At 46.9% G+C, this 24767-nt stretch overlaps 1 protein-coding gene across 6 annotated transcripts in view; it reads left to right on the top strand.

Moving 5' to 3' along the window:
- Positions 1–24767, top strand: part of HLCS (holocarboxylase synthetase) — a 213247-nt gene that overhangs the window by 21882 nt on the left and 166598 nt on the right. For 5 of the 6 annotated variants that reach the window (XM_012104997.5, XM_042238351.2, XM_060396293.1 and 2 more), the window contains 3 exons: positions 1357–1494; positions 18603–18765; positions 19665–20602. In XM_012104997.5, the coding sequence (XP_011960387.2) occupies positions 1357–1494; positions 18603–18765; positions 19665–20602 (1239 nt within the window). Of the gene's footprint in view, positions 1–1356; positions 1495–9059; positions 9163–18602; positions 18766–19664; positions 20603–24767 lie in introns of all 6 variants that reach the window. The other variant, XM_060396296.1, reaches the window with a different exon arrangement.

Here is a 24767-nt window from a genome sequence, read left to right as displayed (position 1 = left end):
TTGCAGGCGAGTGGAGGCTTCTCCTCAGTTTCAGTGAGTAGGGGCTGCTCTAGGTGTGGCGGCTTCTCTTGCTGCACAGCACAGGCTCTAAGGTGTGTGGGCTTCTAAGTTTCCTCGGGCTTCGTTGCCCCAAGGCATGTGGATTCCTAACCACTGGACCACCAGGCAAGTTCCTACAGCCTGGTTTTTGTTTTTAACTATCATCAAATAATTATGTTTACCCACAGGAGTTATTCTCTCTCATTTTCATTCACTGATTGGTTCAACAGATATTTATTAAGCTTCTGCTTTGTGCCAGGTTACTAGGCCCCATGAAAATAACTTTCCGATCTTCCCAGCAAGGGCAGGTTTGGAACTGACAAGCAACCCTATGGAACTTGACCCAAATACCCTTTTTGGGGGTGGGTGATGATGAGAAGGCTCCCCACTTGCAACGTTAGCCTTCAGCTTTTTCTGCTCTGGATGTGCCTTGTCTTAAAGCCTTTTAAAATTAATGTACAGTCTTTCTAGAGAGATTTCAGGGGGCAAGCAGAAGTCAATGATCACAGCCAATCTGCTAACCGATCTTGACGCTGTCACGGCTGGAGGGGATGGAAGAACAGCTCTTTGGGCAACTGTCGGTAACAAGCTTCTGCTGATGGGCATGTGCTTCTAAGCCACCTCATCTTTACATGTACTTCCAAATAGTAATGTGGAAAACTCCTACATGTGCTCTGCAGTAAGAAATGGTGGGAATAAGCTTCAGAATTAATTGCTTGGATGAATGCTGGTCTCCTGCATTGCAGCCAGATTCTTTACCTACTGAGCTACCAGGGAAGCCCTAACAAGTAACGAAAGAAGTGAAAGCTGTCGTGGGTCATTGAAGGGTGTTGTTCTTGGTGGTTTAGACGCTAAGTCGTGTCCAACTCTTTTGCGACCCCTTGGACTGTAGCCCGCCAGGCTTCTCTGTCCGTGGGATTTTGCAGCTATTTATGTAGTCACAGCTCAACAACTGGGCTTCAGTTGGTAAAGAGTCAACCTGCAATGCAGGAGACCCTGGTTCGATACCTGGGTCGGGAAGATCCCCCTGGAGAAGGGAAAGGCTACCCACTCCAGTATTCTGGCCTGGAGAATCCCATGGACTGTGTAGTCCTTGGGGTCGCAAAGAGTCAGACACAACTGAGCAACTTTCAGTTTCAGCTCAACAAAAAAATGCAGTGAGTTAATGCAGTGTATAGGAGAGCATCGGATGGCGTTAATGTAGATGCCACCTGGAATTACAGAGGCGAGGACGTCCTAGACATTAATATAAGGGACAGTTGTTTTTGAAGTCACATTGAATCCTCTATTGAATTGTGTTTCTTTCCCTCCATCCAGTCCATTGATGACTTAAACAAATGGGCCCTGTTCCTGGTTTCTCCTTTTATACTTGAAGCAGAGCACATCGCCTTTGTGACAGAGAGCATTTGGGTGCAAGGTGAGAATTTACAGAGACCAGCATCCTCTTCGGAAACTGTGAGTACCGTGTTCGTCATTTGTCAACCATTGTCAAAACTGAATTTGTTATTTTACATGAGTGCTCTTTCTTGGCTTGCCTGGTTTGCTTTCTTTTTGGATATTTTGGGTTGAAAGTGAAAGTGTTAAGTCGCTCAGTCTGGTATGACTCTTTGTGACCCCATGGGCTGTAGCCCACCAGGCTCCTCTGTCCCTGGAATTCTCCAGGCAAAAATACTGGAGTGGGTTGCCATTTCCTTCTCCAGGGGATCTTCCCAACCCAGGGATCGAACCCAGAGCTCCTGCATTGCAGGCAGATTCTTTACCAACTGAGCTATCAGGGAAGCCCTATTTTGGGTTAGATAAAAATATATTAGTAGGGACACTGGCAGTCCAGTGGTTTGGAGCCAGTGCTTTTACTGCTGGGGCCCAGGTTGAATCCTGGTTAGGGAACTAAGATTCTGTGCAGCCAAATACATATATATCCAAATACATACATACATATATCTATATATCTATTTATATATCTGTGTTTTGGGACTTCCCTGGTGGTTCAGTGGTTAAGACTCCATGCTTCCACTGTAGGGGGCACTTAGGTCCCTAGTTGGGGAACTAAGATTGTACATGCTGCATGATACAGCAAAAAAAAAAAAAAAGCGCTGCCTGTGTTTAAGTTGTGTTTCCACTCAGGTCTCTCCCTAGGTCATCTAGGCCAGCCACACAGCTTCTTGCTGCCAAAATCAGTTCATTTCTATTACTGTGTACTGGATGTCTCACCCTGAGTATTCTGAAGGCACTTCAAACTCAGTAACGTGCCCCAAACTGGTGTATTTCCCAAACTTTGTATTTCTTTCCTGGATGAAAAAAAAGAAAATCTCGGATGAACACTCCAGCCTGTGGGTCCTGCCCCCTCCTCCTGCCTCCTTCCTGCCAGTCAGTGACTAGTTCTGCTAATTCCTCTCTTTCTGCTAAATCCACTGCCCGCGCATCCCAGATTTTACTCCTTCCCTTCCCTTCCTCCTCATCGCATCCTCCTCTTCATTATCTTTTTGTTGAGTCTGAAAATGGCATCATCATGTCTTGGGTCTCCTTTGCGGGTTTTCCTTGGGTCGGCCTGTCATCTTTCTGGACACACACCCTCTGGTGTAAGCTCTCAATGGGTGCCTTCTCCTGGGGGCTGTCACCTATCAGGCTCATGGATGCCTAACCCTAACTCCTTCCCAGCCCCCCTGCCCCCCAATAGGCTGCTTCTGCTGGCATCTGGGGTGAGTCCTTTCTGCCCTCACTCACCCACTGTATGTTTCCTGCCTGTGGCGTGAATGATCCAGGAGGCATTTTGCTGAAGGCACACATGGCCACTGGACCTCCATCTCACAACACTGTCTTGAAGACACTGTGTTGGGATGAATGAAAAGGAAGAGGGAAATAAGACTAGAGATAATTGACTAGAACTCAAGGTGGATGGAAATAAGAGTTAGCAGATAGGAAAAAGTAAAGGAGAGCAGGAACCTCTCCTCTGTTTGGAGCTCAGGAGGGATTTAGAGTTTTGCAGGTGGTGGTCTGACAGTAACCTAGTGTGCTAGGACATGACATTTTTGTCCTGCCAGTTCCTACTGTTTATTAAGCTCTGTATATACTTAGGATAATAATCACACCATTTATTGAGCCCTTGCTTTATTACCTCTAGTGCTTATAGTTTTATAAGATATTATGGTCATTTTTAAAGAGAAGAAAATCAAAGTTATATGATTAAAGGTTGAAGGTGTTTTTTTTTTTTTTTGACATCAGCCATTTTTAGCATCTTTATTGAATGTGTTGTAATATTGCTTCTGTTTCATGTTTTTGTCTCTTGGCCATAAGGGATATGGGATCTTAGTCCCTGACCAGGGATAGAACCTGGCCCCCCTGCATTGCAAGGCGAAGTCTTACCTGCTGGACCACCAGGGAAGTCCCTGAAGTTATATATATTTAGTAAGATTTCAACTTAAAATCTGTGCCAAAATTTCTAAAATATTGCAACTATTTAAAATATCAAATATGCACAGATTCCTTTTTTAACACAAAAGTGTGACCCCCTGTGCTCTTAATTTTCCTGGATCATTGTTGCCTAATGTGTATCTCTATACACATAGCATCTTAAGGAACACCGTTACTATATTAGGTAAGGTACAGGCTGTTGTGAAAGTCGCTCAGTTGTGTCCGACTCTTTGCGACCCCAGGGACTGTAGCCCACCAGACTCCTCTGTCCATGGGATTCTCCAGGCAAGAATACTGGAGTGGGTTGCCACGCCCTCCCCGGGGGATCTTCCTGACTCAGGGATAGAACCTAGGTCTCCCACATTGCAGGCAGAGTCTTTACTGTCTGAGCTATCGGGGAAGCCCAAGGTCCAAGCTAAGCTGTTGTAACAAGCGACGCCCAGCCCGTAGCGCTTCAGACAAGGTAGAATCGAACTTGTTTCTGAGGGGGAAGGTCCTGCTCTGGGAGCCCCCCCAGGGACCCAGCCCCTTTCTGCCCTGTTGCTAGGCTGCCTCCCCTCTGCCGTGATCTGGTTCTCTCTCGATCTGGTTCTCTCTCGGTGGAGGCTGGGCTCCTGCTACCCTACCCCGACCCCCACCCCCTAACCTGATCTGCATTCCAGCTCTCAGAATAGGGAAAGACAGGGAAGGTGGGGACCAACGCGCTTCCTCTTTGAGGTTGTGATCCAGAAGCTTCACATCACATGTCTTTCAGCTGCAGGGAAGTGGAGAAATGCAGTCCGTAGCTGGGCAGCCATGGATTCCGTGAAGACCCGGAGTTCTGTTACTACAAGGGAGAAAGAAAGACTAGATGTTGGGAGATGATTAACATTTCTGCCCCAAGGGCGATTTAAGATCTCTCCCCGTGGCTGTTACTTAATTCTTTTTCTTTTTCTAAATCACCTGTGCTGTGTTTAGTCACTCAGTCATTCTGACTCTTTGCAACCCCATGGACTGTACCCACCAGGCTCCTCAGTCCATAGGGATTCTCCAGGCAAGAGTACTGGAGTGGGTTGTCATGCCCTCCTCCTTAAATCACCTACAGAGCTTTTAAGATTTTTAAATAAATTATATACTTTTGGCTGTGCTTGAGCTTTTCTCTGGTCGTGGCGAGTGGGGGCTACTTTCTAGCTGTGGGGGGTGAGAGCTTCTCTTTGAGGTGGCTTCTCTTGTTGTGGAGCGTGGGTTCCAGGGTGCTTGGGTCGGTAGTTGTGGGTTGCATGGGCTTAGTTGCCCTGCAACATGTGGAATCTTAGCTCCCAGACCAAGAGTCAAGCTTGTGCCCTCTGGATTGGCAGGCAGATTCTTAACCACTGGACCACCAAGACTGGAATGTTCCAGTGGTTACTTAATTCTGGGGGCAAAAGGATGCCTATCCACCAAGTGTACTCTCCAGTTAAGTCATCTTATTTGTGATCAGAGAGTTTAGTGGATTTTGCAACCAGGAGCTAGAGCTGTCTAGAGCCATATTTTGGACCACCATGGCTATTTATTACACAGGTGACCCAAGAGTCGATGACCCAAAGAACTTACACAGCTCTGTTTTGTAAACTGGGCTTCAGATCTTAAAAAAGGAGTTGATTTCACAGGTCTGTCTTCTACAGTCTGCTGTTCCCATTCAGGTTTATTGCTTAATGGGATCTTGCAGCTTGAGGGTGTTCAGGAATCTATGTATTTCACCTAACTCTCAAGTCATTTGAATTTGATAGGATCCTAAGGTATTTAATAGCAAATATATCATTGAGGAAGGACTTTGGAACTTGATAAAATTCTTTCCCGTTTTTAGGACAGTACCACTCCCACAGCTATCAAAAATGATGCCTTTTTGGATTTTGAAAATCTCTTTTGTGGTCATTCTACAGACCCCCTGCCAACAAAGAAGTAAATTTCAGGAAGTCAGTTTAAAAACTGTAGCATTCACACATTCATATTTTTACTTAGTCATTCTTTCACTAACAGATATTTACTGAACAGTAGTCCTAGTTATTTCGTAGGTGCCATAAGAGATACCAGTGGGTCATGGCAGATTCAGCTCACTTTTCAGTGTCTTCTGTGCTTATATTAGCAGTCCTGTTTAGTAAGAGTCGGTGACCCAAAGAACTGCCACAGTTTTCTTTGTTGCAGAAAATTCACTCATGATCTTTGCATTCTGTAAAGGCCTTCATCCATCCATCCAAGGGCAGTTGAGTGCCTGCTGTGTGTCAGATTATGTTCTAGGGCTGGATGTATGTCATTTGAAGATGAAAGGCACATTCAGAGGGACTTCCCTGGCAGCTCACTGGTTACAACTTGTCTTGCAATGCAGAGAATGTGGATTCAATTCCTGGTCTGGGAGCTAAGATCCCCAGTGCCTTGTGGCCAAAAAACCAAAATGGTAACACAGAAGCAGTATTGTAACAAATTCAATAAAGACTTAATGGAAAAAAATGCATTCAGAGATGACAGTTGCAGTCATCTTAAGGAGCTCACGGTGTGAGGGGAGAAGATAGCTAAGTAAGTGAACAATTAAAGTTCACTGTGGTAAGTGCTCTGGGAAAGCAAGTATAGGGGGAGATGGTGAACCTATCCAGATGGGGTGATGTCAGGAAGGACTTTCAGGTTGGGGGCAACAGCTGAGGTTTTAAGGAAAAATGAAGATTAGGTGAAGCAGGAGGAAAGGGCTTCCTAGGCAGGTGCAGAAGCACACAGAGCGTTTGTACCTGGGGACAATTGGAATCTAATTAAACAATTATTTTAAATTTGTTTTTGGCTGTACTGGCTCTTCATTGCAGTGCGTAGGCTTAGTTGCTTCATGGCACAAAGTGAAGTGAAAGTCGCTCAGTCATGTCTGACTCTTTGCGACCCCATGAACTATTTCCTGCCAAGCTCCTTTGTCCATGGAATTCTCCAGGCAAGAATACTGCTGTAGGTGGCCGTTCCCTTTGCTAGGGGAATCTTCCCTTCGCCAGGGGATCTTCCCAACCCAGGGAGTGAACGCAGGTCTCCTTCATTGCAGGCCGATTCTTTACCATCTGGGCCACGTGGGTAGCCCAAGAATGCTGGAGTGGTTAGCCTGTCCTTTCTCCAGGGGATTGTCTTGACCCAAGGATCAAACCAGGGTCTTCTGCATTGCAGGCGGGTTCGTTATCAGCTGAGCCACCGGGGAAGCTCTCGTGGCACAAGGGATCTTATTAATAGTTTCCCGACAACGGATCGAGCCCAGGTCCCCTGGTTTGGAAGGCACTCTTAAACCTCTGGACCAGAAGGGAAGTCCCAATTGGAGTCTAATTAACATGAGTTGGCGAAGTGGCTCAGGGGAAGGCCAGAGGGGAAAGATATGACTGGATTATTATTATTGTAGTTTAGTTACTAAGTCATGTCCAGCTCATTTTGTGACCCTGTGATGCATTAAATTACGTTGGTGCGGTGATAGCTTTCCAGAACATTACCAAACATTACCAACTTTACCAAATGGTCACATTACCCAGTGGTCACTGGGTAATGTAATAATTAGTTTACCCAGTGACCACAGAATAGAGAGGCTCTCAGACCAAGTTCAGTCAGTTCAGTTCAGTCGCTCAGTTGTGTCCGACTCTTTGTGACCCCATGAATCGCAGCACGCCAGGCCTCCCTGTCCATCACCAACTCCCAGAGTTCACTCAGACTCACGTCCACTGAGTCAGTGATGCCATCCAGCCATCTCATCCTCTGTCGTCCCCTTCTCCTCCTGCCCCCAATCCCTCCCAGCATCAGAGTCTTTTCCAATGAGTCAACTCTTCGTGTGAGGTGGCCAAAGTACTGGAGTTTCAGCTTTAGCATCATTCCTTCCAAAGAAATCGCAGGGCTGATCTCCTTCAGAATGGACTGGTTGGATCTCCTTTTCAGTCCAAGGGACTTTCAAGAGTCTTCCCCAACACCACAGTTCAAAAGCATCAGTTCTTCGGTGCTCAGCCTTCTTCACAGTCCAGCTGTCACATCCATACAGGACCACTGGAAAAACCCATAGCTTTGACTAGACGGACCTTTGTTGGCAAAGTAATGTCTCTGCTTTTCAATATGCTATCTAGGTTGGTCATAACTTTTCTTCCAAGGAGTAAGTGTCTTTTAATTTCATGGCTGCAATCACCATCTGCAGTGATTTTTGAGCCCCCAAAAATAGTCTGACCAAGTTAAGATGCTCAAATTGCACAGTCTATTAAATTAATTCAAAATAGAAGCAAGAAACAGTTCTGGGTTCTGTTAACACTTGGAATGGGGCTCCTGAGGGGTGGAAGGACTGCACGCCTGAATCCTGAGCTAGGCAGGGTTCACACATCCTGCCTCTGTCTGCTACATCAGCTGCCTGCCGAGGATACGGTCACAGGGACTCTATGGGTGGAGGCTGCCTGTGGCCAGCACACGCTTGCTCTGTTGGGGAAATTCAGGACGTCAGGGTGTCTGGAAGAGCTTTGGCTTACCAGTGACCTGCAGAGAAGCTGTGTGTTTTACCTATTTCTAGGCAGAATATGCATGGAACCCTAATGGGTGGCTGATTTAGGGATGACATAACTGTCAACTAGAGCTTTCCTGGTGGCTTAGATGGTAAAGAATATTCCTGCAATGCAGGAGACCCAGGTTTGATCCTTGGGTTGGGAAGATCCCCTGGAGGATGGCATGGCAACCCACTCCAGCATTCTTGCCTGGAGAATCCCATGGACAGAGGAGCCTGGTGGACTACAGTCCATGGGGTCGTGAAGAGTCGGTCACGACTAAAGTGACTTAGCCACAGCTGAGTGACTTTCACTTTCGCTTTTTAACTGGGAGGTGGCAGATCCGTGTCTTACTATTATCTAGGATTTACTCGGTCCATCCTTGATTTTCTTCCTGGGAGCAATACTGTCTTCTGTTTCGTTCTTTTTATCAGTGTTTCGCACACATACGTTCCTTTTGCCTTGCTTGTCTTTAGCACATCTTAAAAGTGACCGACAACATATCCATGAAACTCGTGCTATTTGTTTTTCTGATTTTCTATGTACCAGAATTAAATGTTCTTTAATAGCATGGCAAATACATAGGGTACACGGATTATAAAGGTTTATATACACTAATTGGGAATTTGGACTTTATCCTGTGGACAGCAGGCTAAAACATTTCTTTTTCTTTTTTAAAGCAGAATGAGCAGGTTCTTATGTTAAAGATCATAATGCAGGCAGATTGGAGACCGGATCTGGGGGAGGCAAACCTGGAATGGATTGTACCCTGTGAGGGAAGAGAGATAAACCTTGCAGCGTATTGGTAGCGGGGAGGAGAGGTGTGGAGACAGAGAGAGTTAGGAGCTTTTTTAGGAGATGATGATGGATTTTTGGGTAGATGGGGGATCATTCCTGGAGATGGGGAATATGGCAGGAGGGGCTGGTAGAGGGGCCCCTATTTTAAAGAATGCAGTTTTGTACATTGTTGCAGTCAACTTGGCTGGAATGAACAGGTGACCTCAGAATTTCGTTGGCTTCTAACAGCAAATCTTTGTTTTTTGCTCCTGTCACACATGAGGCTGAGTAGGTCTCTGGTTGCTGTTTCAAGCTGGGTCCACTCCACGCTTCTTTCTCGTGCAGGGACCAGGCAGAGAGAGCACAGCTGTCTCAGGACGTGCCATTTCCACACGGAGCGGAGGAGTGAGAGAGCTGGCTGAAACCTGTGCTGTAGATTTGGCTTAAGGTGGCTGCAGATTCCTTCCTCTTAATGGACAAGTGGAATTTTATATTCCTCCCTTGAATCTGGGCTCACCTTAGTGATTTGTTTGCCTCATGGGACATGGTGGAAGAGACATTCTGGGGATGTCTGTTTAAAACTTCTGCTCTTTGTTGGCTTACCAACATGGGGGGTGGACAGGGATATAAAGTGAAAAACTGTGGTTGCTAATATAGTATCCTGTAGATGCTGGCCCTCACATGCTTATTGGGCTTCTAAATAACAATACATAATAGGAAACGGTTATGACAGGGACCTCCCTGGTGATCCAGTGGTTAAGACTCAAACCTTCCGCTGTAGGGGGTGTAGGTTTGACCCCTGATGAGGGGACTGAGATCCTGCATGCTCTGTGGTGTGGCCAAAAAAAAAAAAAGTTATAGCAACAAGGGTATTTCTGTTATTTTCTGATTAGCTCTCAGTTATTAAGCAAATTAGAACACCTAGACCACCCTTTTCACTGAGTTTTCTGGTGGGTTATGGTTTTGCAGATCCATCTTAAGTCTCATCAGGGTCACTTTATCATTTCAACTGTAGCTTGTTGTGGGTGGGCTTAACGGATCCCTGATACTGTTGACTTGGTTTTCCAATCCCCTTCTTTTGAAAGCACCACACATCATAGTACCTTGCTAAATAGAGAGTGAAAACGATTCTGTAGTCCTGCTTATATCCTTTTTGTTCCCAAACCCAAAAGGCATGGAGAGTAACTGAAAGTAGGAAATAACCTCTTCCCCTGACTGTCCAGGTTTCAGATCTTGACATCTTTCTGTGTCTAGCCCTCTTTCAATCCGTTCATTACTAGATGTTTAAAAAACCTAACATGTAATTCGGAGAAGGCACTGGCACCCTACTGCAGTACTCTTGCCTGGAAAATCCCATGGACGGAGGAGCCTGGTAGGCTGCGGTCCGTGGGGTTGCTAAGAGTCGGACATGACTGAGTGACTTCACTTTCACTTTTCACTTTCATGCACTGGAGAAGGAAATAGCAACCCACTCCAGTATTCTTGCCTGGAGAATCCCAGGGACAGGGGAGCCTGATGGGCTGCCGTCTCTGGGGTCGCACAGAGTCAGACACGACTGAAGCGACTTAGCAGCAACGTGTAATTACACTGATTTGGGGGAAGAGAAACGAGAGCCAAAAAATGAGCAGTGTTGAAGCAGTGACATTGATGTTACCCAGGCTCACTAATGGTAACCGGTATTTATCCGGGTTCTCTTGTGAAACAGAATAGGGTGTGTGTGTGTGTGCATACATTATACACACACACACACACACACACATATATAGGGATGGAGGGAGACAGAGAAGTAGTGGAGGAAAGGAGAGAAAGACAGACAGAAAGAGGTTTATTTTAAGGAACTGGCTTCCGTGATTGTGGAGTCTGTGCTTATGTATCGGCTCCATGGACTGTAGCCAGGCTCCTCTGTCCTTGGGATTTTTTTCCAGGCAAGAATACTGGAGTGGATTGCCATTTCCTTCCCCAGGGGATCTTCCCCACCCAGGGATCAAACCCACGTCTCCTGCATTACAGGTGAATTCTTTACCACTGAGCCCCTGGGGAGGCCCAACTGTGGACTCTGGGGAGTCCCAACTGTGGACTCTGGGGAGTCCCAGGTCTGCAGGGCCGGCCAGCGGCTGGAAACTCCTAGAGAACAGATGTTGCACCTCGAGTCTGAAGGCAGTCTAGAGGCAGAATTCCCTCTTCCTCCGGGAACCGCAGTCTTTTTCTTGTAGGGCCTTCAGCTGATTAGACAAGGCTCACCTGTGTTACAGGAGGATGATATACTTTACTCGAAGTGAAGTCATTTAAAATGTTGACCACGTCTGAAAAATATCTTCACAGTCACCTCTGAAATGATGTTTGGCCAAATATCCAGAGACTGTGGGCCAGCCCAGTTGGCACATGAGATTAACTGTCACCTGACTAGTTGTTATCCATCCTTGCATTAGCTGCAGAGCTTCAGCTCAGCACCCTCTGCAGGCAGCCTTGGGAAGGGCAGTTCACTGAAGAGGGTTTAACCCAGCGTCCTTGGCCACAGGATCCCCTTCCGTGTGCACGTTTGTGTTGAGGTGAGTGGAGCAGAGACATGACTTTGCCACCAAAGGTCCATCTATCAAAGCTATGGTTTTTCCAGTAGTCATGTATGGATGTGAGAGTTGGACTATAAAGCTGAGAGCCGAAGAACTGATGCTTTTCAACCGTGGTGTTGGAGAAGACTCTTGAGTCCCTTGGACTGCAAGGAGATCCAACCAGTCTATCCTAAAGGAGATCAGTCCTGAATATTCATTGGAAGGACTGATGCTGAAGCTGAAACTCCAATCCTTTGGCCACCTGATGCGAAGAACTGACTCACTGGAAAAGACCCTGATGCTGGGAAAAACTTAAGGCGGGAGGAGAAGGGGACGACAGAGGATGATATGGTTGGATGGCATCACTGATTCAATGGACATGAGTTTGAGTAAACTCCGGGAGTTGGTGATGGATGGAGAAGCCTAGCGTGCTGCAATCCATGGGGTCACAAAGAGTTGGACACAACTGAGCGACTGAACTGAACTGAGTGGAGAAGACACATCACTGCCATTGCTGTGATCATCGTAGCCTCAAGTTGCGAGCTTGGGTTTCAGAAGGGCTTTCTGCATGGGTGAGGAAATCCCTTTGTTTTGGGCTGACTGGGGCTTCCTTGGCTTTGATCTTTGGGAGTAAGCCTTTGGCTTGCCTTCCCCTTTCTTTCTCTGCCTCTTTGTCTCCATCTGAAAGTGCAAAAGGGAAGCGGACTGTTTGCATTTAGTGACTGTGTGGCTTTGCTTTGATGGGGCCACGGTGCTGTTGGGGGAGTTTGCATGGTCTGTGGCTCACGGACCAGGTTCCTAGAAAAAGGAAACGCATTTAGGTGAGGAAACAGCTGGCTGGGTTTAGAAACTTGATCAGGGATGAGCGTGTGTATTGTTCTCTGGCCATTTCCTGTCCTTCCCCTTGCTTTGTTTACCTCCTGTGGCTCTCCTCCTGGGCGTGAGGATTTGATTGTTGGCTCCTTTTACACCAGGTGCCTACTTTGAGCTCCAGCTCCATGCTGGTGCTCTGGTAGCAGGCTGCTACATCAACATCTGAACAACTAAGTTCTGGGCTGGGTCTCCAGTGGCTGAACATCTCCCATCATTCTCGGCCCACATAATGCTGAGAACAAAGATGCTTTTAGTCTCCTGCAGGGGGGTTGCATTGCTCCTTTTCCTGTTTCCCATTCACCCTCATCAGAAAAGTCAGCTCTCACCGAGGTGGTCGTTTATCTTCTCATTCTCCAGAGCTGACATCCTTCCTGCATTCTCAGAGCTGGAAATCAGCTAGATCTTTGTCTGGATTGTAGACTTCAACTCTTCATCCGGGATCAAAGGTATTGTATTTGAAATGCAGAATTCTACTGAGGCCTGCGTGGGTCAGACCCACCCTCCAGGCGAACCTGCGCAGAGGTGGCAGTCAGTCGAGTGTGTGTGCTCAGTTGCTCAGTTGTGTCTGAGTCTTTGCAACCCCATGGACTGTAGCCTGCCAGGCCCCTCTGCCCATGAGATTTCCCAGGGAAGAAAAGTGGAGTGGATTACCATTTCCTTTTCCAGGGGATCTTCCCCACCCAGGGATGGAGCCGGCGACTGCTGCAGTTGTGAGGGACGCCGACATGTAGAGCTAAAAGAGAATTCTGAGGTTCCTCTTTCTGCAGGTACTCTAGGCTGAGTAGTGGGTTTCAGCCTGTTGATCATAAAGATCTGTGTTTATTATTTTTACCTCTAAGACAGTGTTTCTCAGCTTTTAGAATGATTCTTTGCCTTAGGAGCAAAGTTTAATTTGAATTCTCTTTTAAGGAGAGAAGTGAAATAGTAAGGAATAAAGATTTTGTGGAGTAGGGTTAGACCTTAGAGGAGTCCAGACTTTTTTTTTTTTTTTGAGATATAATTCACATAGCGTTGTCACGCGAGTGTATGTTGCTTGATTCTTTGTCTCATCACAACAAAGATTTGGAGTGACAGACATTAAAGCCCCCTCGGCGTGTCACAGCTCTCAGGTCTTGGATAGACCGTGTTATAGCTCTCAGGTCTCAAATGGACCATGTTATAGCTCTTAGACAAATCAGTGTTACAGCTCAGTGTTACAGCTCTATTTTATGTAGAAGATAGCAGGAAAATCCATCTTTCAGGCGTGAGGGCACGTCGATCTAAAGAGATGAGAAGAGCGCCCCAGCATGCGGGAGAGAGAGAGAGCGAGCTGGCGCTGGCTCCTCTATGTATATGTTTCTCTCTCCCTGGGCCTGTCCAATGTAAATTGGGCCAGCCAGGAGTGGTGTTTGTTTTACCTGAGGTCCTCACTCCGGTCCTCGGACCTTCTTTGGTTTCATTTTTGCGGGCTTTTCCCTTGTCTGTGGCCACCGCCATTTTGGACTCCTTTTCCCTGTTCTACCTACCTAACAGCGTGAACTTCATGCTTTTAAAGTGTTTGTTTACAGTTTAGTAGCTGTACAGTCATCACTAATTCCGGAACATTTTCATACCCCAAGAGAAATTACATACCCATCAGCATTCCTCTGTGACTCCCATCAGTCACTCCCCAGCATTCTGTCCCTGCCAACCTCTAATCTGCTTGTGAACTCTGTAGATCTTTCCATTTTGATTTTTTATATGAACAGAATCATCCAATATGTGACCTTATAGTAACTGGCTTCCTAGACTTAGCACAATATAGGTGGACGCTTGGGGTGTTTCCACACTTTGAGTGTGATGAATGATGCTGCTATGAACTTTTGTGGACAGGTTTTGTGTGCAGACGTATGTTTTTAGTTCTCTTAAGTATATTCCTAGGAGTGGAATTTCTGGGTCGTTAGGAAGCTCTGTGTTTGGCTTTTCGAGGAGTTGACGGACTCTTTTCTAAGGGAGGCCTGCTGTTTCGCAGTTCTACCAGCAGGGTATTAGGGTTTGATTGCTCAACGTCCTCAATATCTGTTACTGTCTATCTTTTCAATTGTAGTCATCCTGGTAGAGGATGAAGTACCTCATTGTGGTTTTTAAAAAAATAATAGTTTTATTTATTTCTGTTTTTGGCCTGTGCTGGGTCTTTTTCGCTGTGAGAGTTGCAGTGAGTGGGAGGGGGTGGGTACTCACTGTGGCGTTTGGGTTTTCACTGCAGTGGCTTCTTTTGTTGCAGACCACACACTCGAGAGGTCAGGCTCGATAGTTGCGACAGGGGCTTAATTGCTCTGTGGCATGCAGTATCTTCCCGGGTCAGGGATCGAACCTGAGCCTCCTGAATTGGCAGAAAGATTCTTTACCACGGAGCCATCAGGCAGGCTCCTCATTGTGGTGTGGATTTATGTCTCCCTTATACGCAGAGTACATCATGAGAAACGCTGGGCTGGAAGAAGCACAAGCTGAAATCAAGATTGCCGGGAGAAATATCAATGACCTCAGATATGCAGATGACACCACCCTTATGGCAGAAAGTGAAGAGGAACTAAAAAGCCTCTTGAATCGAAAGTGAAAGAGGAGAGTGAAAAAGTTGGCTTAAAGCTCAACGTTCAGAAAACTAAGATCATGGCATCTGGTCCCATCACTTCATGGGAAATAGATGGGGAAACAGTATCAGAATTTATTTTTTGGGGTTCCAAAATCACTGCAGATGGTGACTGCAGCCATGAAATTAAAAGATGTTTACTCCTTGGAAGGAAAGTTATGACCAACCTAGATAGCATATTGAAAAGCAGAGACATTACTTTGCCAACAAAGGTCTGTCTAGTCAAAGCTATGGTTTTTCCTGTGGTCATGTATGGATGTGAGAGTTGGACTGTGAAGAAAGCCGAACACCGAAGAATTAATGCTTTTGAACTGTGGTGTTGGAGAAGACTCTTGAGAGTCCCTTGGACTGCAAGGAGATCCAACCAGTCCATTCTAAAGGAGATCAGTCCTGGGTGTTCATTGGAAGGACTGATGCTGAGGTTGAAACTCCAGTACTTTGGCCACCTCATGCAAAGAGTTGACTCACTGGAAAAGACCCTGATGCTGGGAGGGCTTGGGGGCAGGAGGAGAAGGGGACGACAGAGGATGAGATGGCGGGATGGCATCACCGACTCGATGGACATGAGTTTGAGTGAACTCCAGGAGTTGGTGATGGACAGGGAGGCCTGGCGTGCTGCAGTTCATGGGGTCGCAGAGTTGACAGGACTGAGCAACTGAACTGAACTGAACGACAAATGATTTTGAGAATCTTTTCAAGTGCTGTTCCCACTTGTATATTTTCTTTGGAGAAATGTTTATTCAGATTATTTGCCCATTTAAAAAATTAGATGTTTGTCTTTTTATTGTAAGTTGTGGTAATTCTTTATATATTGTGGATACAGATCTCTTACCGATTGATTACATGATTTGCGAATATTTTCTCCCATTTTGTCAATGTCCTTTCACGAAGTGTTCTTTGAAGCATGAACATTTTGATGAAGTCCAGTTTATGTATATTTTTTCTTTTGTTGCTTGTGCTTTTGGTGTCTTACCTGAGAAACCAGTGCCTGATTCAACATCTTGATGATTTACATCTATGTTTTCTTTTAGGAATTTTGTAGTTTTAGCTCTTATTAAGGATTTGATTCCTTGTGGATTATTTTTTATACCTGGATACATGGTCTGGCATAGGGCTCCATCTTCATTCTTTGCATGTGGATGTCCAGTTCTACCAATACCGTTTGTTCAAAAGACTATTCTTTCCCCTTGAGTTGTCTGGCAACCTTGTCCAAAATCAATTATCTTCAAATATATACATCTATTTCTATAGTCTCGGTTCTATTCCATTGATCTATATGTCTATCTTGATGCCTGTTGGACCCTGACTTTTAAACCCTAAGTTTCCTGATTGGGCAAGTATACTTAGGGCAGAAGTGACTTGTGGGAATTCCTTTTATCTCTGTAGGTTTAGGATTTATCCTGGCATTTGGCTCAGAAGTTCATTATCTCAGCAATTCTCTAGTGCTTTTAAGATAATTTTTAAAGTTATTTATCTATACAGCATTAAAAAAAATGTTTTCAGGAAGAGGGGGCAGTATATTCCTGAGAAGATTTGGGGAAGTAGGGAAATTATTCATGGTATCTTAGAGAAGGACCGTTGTATTCAGTGGGTCTTCCCAGGTGGCTCAGTGTTATAGAATTCACCTGCCAATGCAGGAAACACAGGAGATGCAGGTTCGATCCCTGAATCAGGAGATCCCCTGGAAGAGGAAATGGCAGTGCACTCCAGTGTTCTTGCCTGGAGAATCGCATGGACCGAGGAGCCTGCCGGGCTACGGTCCATAGGGTGGCAAAGAGTCAGACGTGACTAAGCACGCACACACGACAAATCAAATATTCAGTATTGCTTTTAAAGTCAAATTCATGACATCTGGTAATAGCAGCTGCCATTTATTGAGCACTTTTTCTGTTCCCTGGTGGTTCAGACGACAAAGAATCTGCCTGCAGTGCAAGAAGATCCCCTGGAGAAGGGAATGGCATCCCACTCTAGTATTCTTGCCTGGAGAATCCCCATGGACAGAGGAGCCTGGCGGGCTACAGTCCATGGGGTCACAAAGAGTCGGACACGACTGAGCGACTAACACACACGTTTTCTGTCCCAAGCTTTCAACTGGGGGCATTAACTTTTAATCTTATTAGCATAATGAACCTGTAACACGATGGGTACCCCCATTATTCCTGTTTTATAAACGAATAAGCAGAGGCTTCAGAGGTTCTGAGACTTAACCTAAGGACAGACAGTGGCGATTAGCTGCGTTTAACCAGACCCAGACCTTGGACTCCTTAGCCAGGCTCCCGGCCCCAAGGGAACTCCCCTGCTGCCTGTTCCAGTTGCCAGTTCTTTTATGAACGCTGGAAAGCTTTAAGGCCTGAGCTTTGTCCCCCTTTCCTGTCTCTCCTTTTCCCCGGCCCCCTTGTGGTGGAAGTGTGCACTGCGACAGGCGGGCGCTCTGGAGAGTCGGTCACAGCTGCTCTCACTTCCTGGGTACACTTCAGGCTCAGACAGAGAGCGGTGCCCAGGAACATGAGTTTTCACATGTTCCCAGGGGACTTCTGTTGCCTTGGGTCTTGGACCTGACTTTAAGAAAATCTGTAGTATGATTTGTAAGTATGTATCATGATGTGACTTCCCTGGTGGCTCAGGCGGTAAAGCGTTTGTCTACAATGCGGGAGACCTGGGTTCGATCCCTGGGTCGGGAAGATTCCCTGGAAAAGGAAATGGCAACCCACTCCAGTACTCTTGCCTGGAAAATCCCATGGATAGAGGAGCTTGGTGCAGACTACTGTCTATGGGGTCGCAAAGAGTTGGGCACGACTTCACTTCATCATGATGTGAACAGGATCTGTTTACATCATGGCTACTGTGGACTTACTGTGTTCTTCTATTTCCTATTACTGAAGAGAGGGTTTTCCCAGTGTCTGGGGAGTGACCCTTTCCCGTTTAGTCCCTTGAAAAGCAGTAAAGTGAAAGTAAAGGTGAAGTCGCTCAGTCGTGTCTGACTCTTTGCGATCCATGGACTGTAGCCCATCAAGCTCCTCCGTCCATGGGATTTTCCAGGCAAGAATACTGGAGTGGGTTGCCATTTCCTTCTCCAGGGGACCTTCCCGACCCAGGGATCGAACCCGGGTCTCCCACATTGCAGGCAGATGCTTTAACCTCTTCACCACCAGGGAAGCAATATGACTTCAATTACTGTAACTATTATTGGCTGCGCTTGAAGGATGTGGAATCCTAGTTGCCCATCCAGGGATCAAGCCCACTCCGCATTGGAAGCGCAGAGTCTTAACCACTGAACCACCAGGGAAGTCCAATACTTGAATTACTGTTGTTTTTTTTTGTTTTAAATTTCGTTTACTTAGTTTTGCCTGCATTGGGCCTTTGTTGCTGTGTGGGCCTTTCTTGAGCTGTGGCAAGTGGGGGCTGCTCTTCAGCGGCAGGGGCTGCGCTTCAGCTGCAGCGTGTGGGTTTCTCATTGCAGTGGCTTCTCTCGTTGCAGAGCAGAGGCTCAAGGGCCCTCGGACTTCAGTAGTTGTGGCGCACGGGGTTAGTTGCTCCTCGGCATGTGGGGTATTTTTGGGCCAGGGATTGAAGCCGTTTGTCCTTCATTGGCAGGTGGATTCCCTACCAGTGAGCCACCAGGGAAGCCCTCAATGATACTTTGAAATGAGAGCAGTTGTGTCTAGTGCTTTGTAAGCCCTGTTTTCAGGGAGAGATGAGAATGTTCCAGTCAGGACGACTTTGATGTTAAAATGTAACATGCAGTAACTTTTTGGGTTTGACTGTGGTGGGAGCTGAAGGGAAAGGTAAAGTAACTGGTTATTTTAAGGAAGAAAAATCTCACCCTTTCTTCACCTTCCTTCGCCCACTCTATCTCAGATTGTGAAGTGGTCTGACTGCTGTTTGCCGTTAGCTTGCCGACCTGGGGATCCTTATCAATTAATCGCCAAAGCAAGTGTGGATGACTTCAGCAAGCTAGGGGTGGCATTCCTGGAAGATAGACTCCAGATGGCTAATGGACTGATACCTCAGAAGATCGTGTGTAAGTAACTTGGGGAAATGTTCATCATAGCAGGATGCCATCGTTAACAAGCTTAAGGACGATTGAGCACTCTTGTTTGGTATGACTTAAGGGTTCCCTGGTGGCTCAGAGGGTAAAGTGTCTGCCTGCAATGCGGGAGACCTGGGTTCGATCCCTGGGCCAGGAAGATCCCCTGGAGAAGGAAATGGCAATCTATTCCAGTACTCTTGCCTGGAAAATCCCATGGACAGAGAAGCCTAGTAGACTGCAGTCCATGGGATTGCAAAGAGTTGGACACGACTAAGCGACTTCACTTTCTTTCTTTCTTTAAGGGCAACTCTGGTGGAATAGTCGCTAAGTCATATCCGACTCTGCAGCCCATGGGCTGCAGCCCGCCAAGACTCTTCTGTCCATGGGATTTTCCAGGCAGCAAAACTGCGGTGGGTTACCATTTCCTTCTCCAGGGGATCTTCCTGACCCAGGGATCGAACCCAAGTCTCCTGCATTGGCAGGTGGATTCCTTCCTGCTGAGCCACCAGGGAGGCCCTGCGCCTTGTTTCTTAGTATCAATATCACATAAAATATTGACACCCACGCAGCTGAATCTCTAAGCGAGTGGACACAGTCACCTCTGAAACTCCACCTGTTCACCAATCAACACGAGGGTCTGAAGTTTTCTGATCTGTATGGGAAAGGTGTGGAAATTCTGCAGTTTCACTGGGGACTGTCAGGGGTACCCTTCTAACTGGGGAGTGGAGGGTGGGGAGCGGTTATGTGGGTCCCACGGAGGCCGTGGAGTTGAAGGGTGATGTGAGTTCCGTGGAATGGAGGTCTTACAGTACAGAGAAGGCCCTGAGGTTTTGCGCTGAGATGTGAGACAAGGCAGAGGGTTGACGGGCTGTCTTTTCTCTTCCCTTTAGCTGTCCACTTGCAGGACTCTGCCCTAAAGGAACTTAAGGGTCAGGCCTCAGATCCCCCAGCCCAGCTCCTGCAGCCCGACCCCGAATCTTATATTCAGAGGAACCCTCCTGAGCCCGACACTATGGAGGACCCCCAGTCTCCGGGTTCTGCATCCACTCGGGGGCCAGGTGGGGCCCCTAGGGGCGGTGAGCCAGCCGTGGACGGTGACAGAGGCGTGGGCTCTGTCGAGCACTGTCCCCTCCATCTGTCCAGCTGCCACGAGTGTTTGGAGCTTGAGAACAGCACCATTGAATCCGTCAGGTTTGCCTCTGCAGAGAACATTCCAGATCTCCCGTACGACTACAGCGGCAGTTTGGAGGGCCTCGCTGACGACCTCCCCACCGAGAGGGATGGGAGGAGGGTCAACGTCACGGGCAAGGCCCCCAACATCCTCCTGTATGTGGGCTCTGGCTCCCAGGATGGCCAGGACAGGCTCCAGCAGGTCCGATCGGCACTGGCTGACTGTGTGGACACGGACTGTTACACTCTGTACCACCTGCCTCCGGAAAGCGCTCTCAGGGACCCGTGGCCGGACAACTGTCTGCTGCTGGTCATCGCCACCGGGGAGCCCGTCCCCGAGGACCTGTCCCGGAGGTTCACGGCCTATCTTTCTCAGGGAGGGAAGGTGCTGGCCCTGGCTTCGTCCTTCACGCTGCCTGGCTTCCAGGTGACCAGCAAGGCTCCGCTGCAGGACACGGTCCAGAGCTTGGTTTTCTGCAAGGTGGATGGGAGCCTGGTGAGGCTTAGCATCCTGAGCAGTGGCTACGTTTACGAGGAGGGGCCTGGGGAGCCGCTCGGCCCCAGCAAGCTCCACGGCCACCTGGACAGTGAGGACGGGGACAGGCTGGTGGTGCAAGTGCCTTTCGGGACTCATGGAGGAGAAGCTGTTCTCTGCCAGGTACGGAGGTTGGCAGCTGGGTCTCTGGGTCTCTTGATGGGACATGCTCCTGAAGGTTCCTGAAGGGGTGACTAAAGGGTCTGTGTGCCGTGTGGGGTGGGGAGGGTACTTCTGTCCTTGTCCAGGGAATTTTTGCCGCTGGTGAGTTGCAGGTTGAGATGCGGGCTGTCTTGTATCCTGTTTCACCGAAAGGCTTGTGATGGAGGAGAGAGTGAAAGTGAAAGTCGTTCAGCCATGTCTGACTCTTTGTGACCCCATGGACTGTACGGTCCATGAAATTCTCCAGGCCAGAATCCTGGAGTGGGTAGCCTTTCCCTTCTCCAGGGGATCTTCCCAATCCAGGAATCGAACGCAGGTCTCCTGCATAGTGGGCAGATTCTTTACCAGCTAAGGCGAATTAAAGACTGCTGGTTAACCAAGGGTTAGCCAAAGCTACTTGCTTGTTTTAAACTGTATACTGGTTATATTGTTCAGTCACTCAGTCGTGTCCGACTCTTTGCGACCCCCTGGACTGCAGCCACGCCAGGCTTCCCTGTTCTTCACCATCTCCTAGAGTTTGTTCATAGTCATGTCTGGTTGAGTCGGTGATGCCATCCAACCATCTCACCCTCTGCTGCCTGCTTCTCCTCTGGTTGGTTATACTGTTTCTAAAATCCGTCACTTCACTCTTCTTGCCTCAAAACACTCTTTAGTTAATAAACTCAAACTGTTATTTAATGAAGGGAATTGAGCACCTTGGGGTGGTGATTTGATCTCTGGTTCCTCTGCCTTTTCTAAAACCAGCTTGAACATCAGGGAGTTCACGGTTCACATATTGCTGAAGCCTGGCTTGGAGAATTTTGAGCATTACTTTACTAGCATGTGAGATGAGTGCAATTGTGCGGTAGTTTGAGCATTCTTTGGCATTGCCTTTCGTTGGGATTGGAATGAAAACTGACCTTTTCCAGTCCTGTGGCCACTGCTGAGTTTTCCAAATGTGCTGGCATATTGAGTGCAGCACTTTCACAGCATCATCTTTCAGGATTTGAAACAGCTCAACTGGAATTCCATCACCTCCACTAGCTTTGTTCGTAGTGATGCTTTCTAAGGCCCACTTGACTTCACATTCCAAGATGTCTGGCTCTAGATTAGTGATCACATCATCATGATTATCTGGGTTGTGAAGATCTTTTTTTACAGTTCTTCCGTGTACTCTTGCCACCTCTCCTTAATATCTTCTGCTTCTGTTAGGTCCAGACCATTTCTGTCCTTTATCGAGCCCATCTTTGCATGAAATGTTCCCTTGGTATCTCTAATTTTCTTGAAGAGATCTCGAGTCTTTCCCATTCTGTTCTTTTCCTCTATTTCCTTGCATTGATCGCTGAAGAAAGTTTCTTATCTCTTCTTGCTATTCTCTGGAACTCTGCATTCAGATGCTTATATCTTTACTTTTCTCCTTTGCTTTTCGCCTCTCTTCTTTTCGCAGCTATTTGTAAGGCCTCCCCAGACAGCCATTTTGCTTTTTTGCATTTCTTTTCCACGGGGATGGTCTTGATTCCTGTTTCCTGTACAATGTCACGAACCTCATTCCATAGTTCATCAGGCACTCTATCTTCAGATCTAGGCCCTTAAATCTATTTCTCACTTCCACTGTATAATCATAAGGGATTTGATTTAGGTCATACCTGAATGGTCTAGCGGTTTTCCCTACTTTCTTCAATTTGAGTCTGAATTTGGTAATAAGGAGTTCATGATCTGAGCCACAGTCAGCTCCGTCTGAGCCCAGTCTTGTTTTTGTTGACTGTATAGAGCTTCTCCATCTTAGGCTGCAAAGAATATAATCAGTCTGATTTCGGTGTTGACCATCTGGTGAAGTCCATGTGTAGAGTCTTCTCTTGTGTTGTTGGAAGAGGGTGTTTGCTATGACCAGTGCATTTTCTTGGCAAAACTCTTATTAGTCTTTGCCCTGCTTCATTCCACATTCCAAGGCCAAATTTGACTGTTACTCCAGGTGTTTCTTGACTTCCTACTTTTGCATTCCAGTCCCCTAGAATGAAAAGGACATCTTTTTGGGTGTTAGTTCTAAAAGGTCTTGTAGGGCTTCATAAAACCGTTCAACTTCCAGTGTTACTGGTTGGGGCATAGATTTGGATAACTGTGATATTGAATGGTTTGCCTTGGAGATGAACAGAGATCATTCTGTCGTTTTTGAGATTGCATCCAAGTACTGCATTTCGGACTCTTTTGTTGACCATGATGGCTACTCCATTTCTTCTGAGGGATTCCTGCCCGCAGTAGTAGATATAATGGTCATCTGAGTTAAATTCACCCATTCCAGACCATTTTAGTTCGCTGATTCCTAGAATGTCGACGTTTACCCTTGCCATCTCTTGTTTGACCACTTCCAATTTGCCTTGATTCATGGACCTGACATTCCAGGTTCCCATGCAATATTGCTCTTTACAGCATTGGATCTTGCTTCTATCACCAGTCACATCTACAGCTGGGTATTGTTTTTGCTTTGGCTCCATCCCTTCATTCTTTCTGGAGTTATTTCTCCACTGACCTCCAGTAGCATATTGGGTACCTAATGACCCGGGGAGTTCCTCTTTTGGTATCCTATCATTTTGCCTTTTCATACTGTTCATGGGGTTCTCAAGGGAAGAATACTGAAGTGGTTTGCCATTCCTGTCTCCAGTGGACCACATTCTGTCAGACCTCTCCACCATGACCCGCCCGTCTTGGGTTGCCCTGCGGGCATGGCTTGGTTTCATTGAGTTAGACAAGGCTGTGGTCCTAGTGTGATTAGACTGACTAGTTTTCTGTGAGTATGGTTTCAGTGTGTCTGCCCTCTGATGCCCTCTTGCAACACCTACCATCTTACTACCAGACAACCTAACCTGCCTCTTGAGAAATCTGTATGCAGGTCAGGAAGCAACAGTTAGAACTGGACATGGAACAACAGACTGGTTCCAAATAGGAAAAGGAGTACGTCAAGGCTGTATATTGTCACCCTGCTTATTTAACTTCTATGCAGAGTACATCGTGAGAAACGCTGGGCTGGAAGAAGCACAAGCTGGAATCAAGATTGCCGGGAGAAATATCAATAACCTCAGATATGCAGATGACACCATCCTTATGGCAGAAAGTGAAGAGGAGCTAAAAGCCTCTTGATGAAAGTGAAAGAGTAGAGTGAAAAAGTTGGCTTAAAGTTCAATATTCAGAAAAAGAAGATCATGGCATCGGGTCCCATCACTTCATGGGAAATAGATGGGGAAACAGTGGAAACAGTGTCAGATTTTAGTTTTGGGGGCTCCAAAATCATTGCAGATGGTGACTGCAGCCATGAAATTAAAAGACACTTACTCCTTGGAAGAAAAATTATGACCAACCTAGATAGTATATTCAAAAGCAGAGACATTACTTTGCTGACTAAGGTCCGTCTAGTCAAGGCTATGGTTTTTCCTGTGGTCATGTATGGGTGTGAGAGTTGGACTGTAAAGAAGGCTGAGTGCCGAATAATTGATGCTTTTGAACTGTGGTGTTGGAGAAGACTCTTGAGAGTCCCTTGGACTGCAAGGAGATCCAACCAGTCCATTCTAAAGGAGATCAACCCTGGGATTTTTTTGGAAGGAATGATGCTAAAGCTGAAACTCCAGTACTTTGGCCACCTCATGAGAAGAGTTGACTCATTGGAAAAGACTCTGATGCTGGGAGGGATTGGGGGCAGGAGGAGAAGGGGACGACAGAGGATGAGATGGCTGGATGGCATCACGGACTCGATGAACATGAGTCTGAGTGGACTGCGGGAGATGGTGATGGACAGGGAGGCCTGGCGTGCTGTGATTCATGCTGTCGCAAAGAGTCGGACATGACTGAGCGACTGAACTGAACTGAACTGGGGTGGTGATTCCCAACAGTAGTGTCTGTCATGTTAAAATGTTGTAGTTGATGTCAGGGATGTGCCTGGACACTCACCAACTGCTGGGATACTCTGTTCAAAACACCTTCAAATCCTTAGTTCCTTTATGATTTATCGCTCTGAAAATCTAAGTGCTGAGCACAGGTTCAAATAAGTGAAATGATCTTGAAGTGATTTCTGGCAAATTATTACATAGGTGGTGGCGCTAGTGGTAAAGAACCCACCTGCCAATGCAGGAGACAGGAGACCCGGGTTTGATCCCTG

Source organism: Ovis aries, chromosome 1, assembly GCF_016772045.2.
Source record: "Ovis aries strain OAR_USU_Benz2616 breed Rambouillet chromosome 1, ARS-UI_Ramb_v3.0, whole genome shotgun sequence".
NCBI lineage: Eukaryota > Metazoa > Chordata > Mammalia > Artiodactyla > Bovidae > Ovis > Ovis aries.
This window is presented reverse-complemented; position numbering and strand designations above follow the sequence as displayed.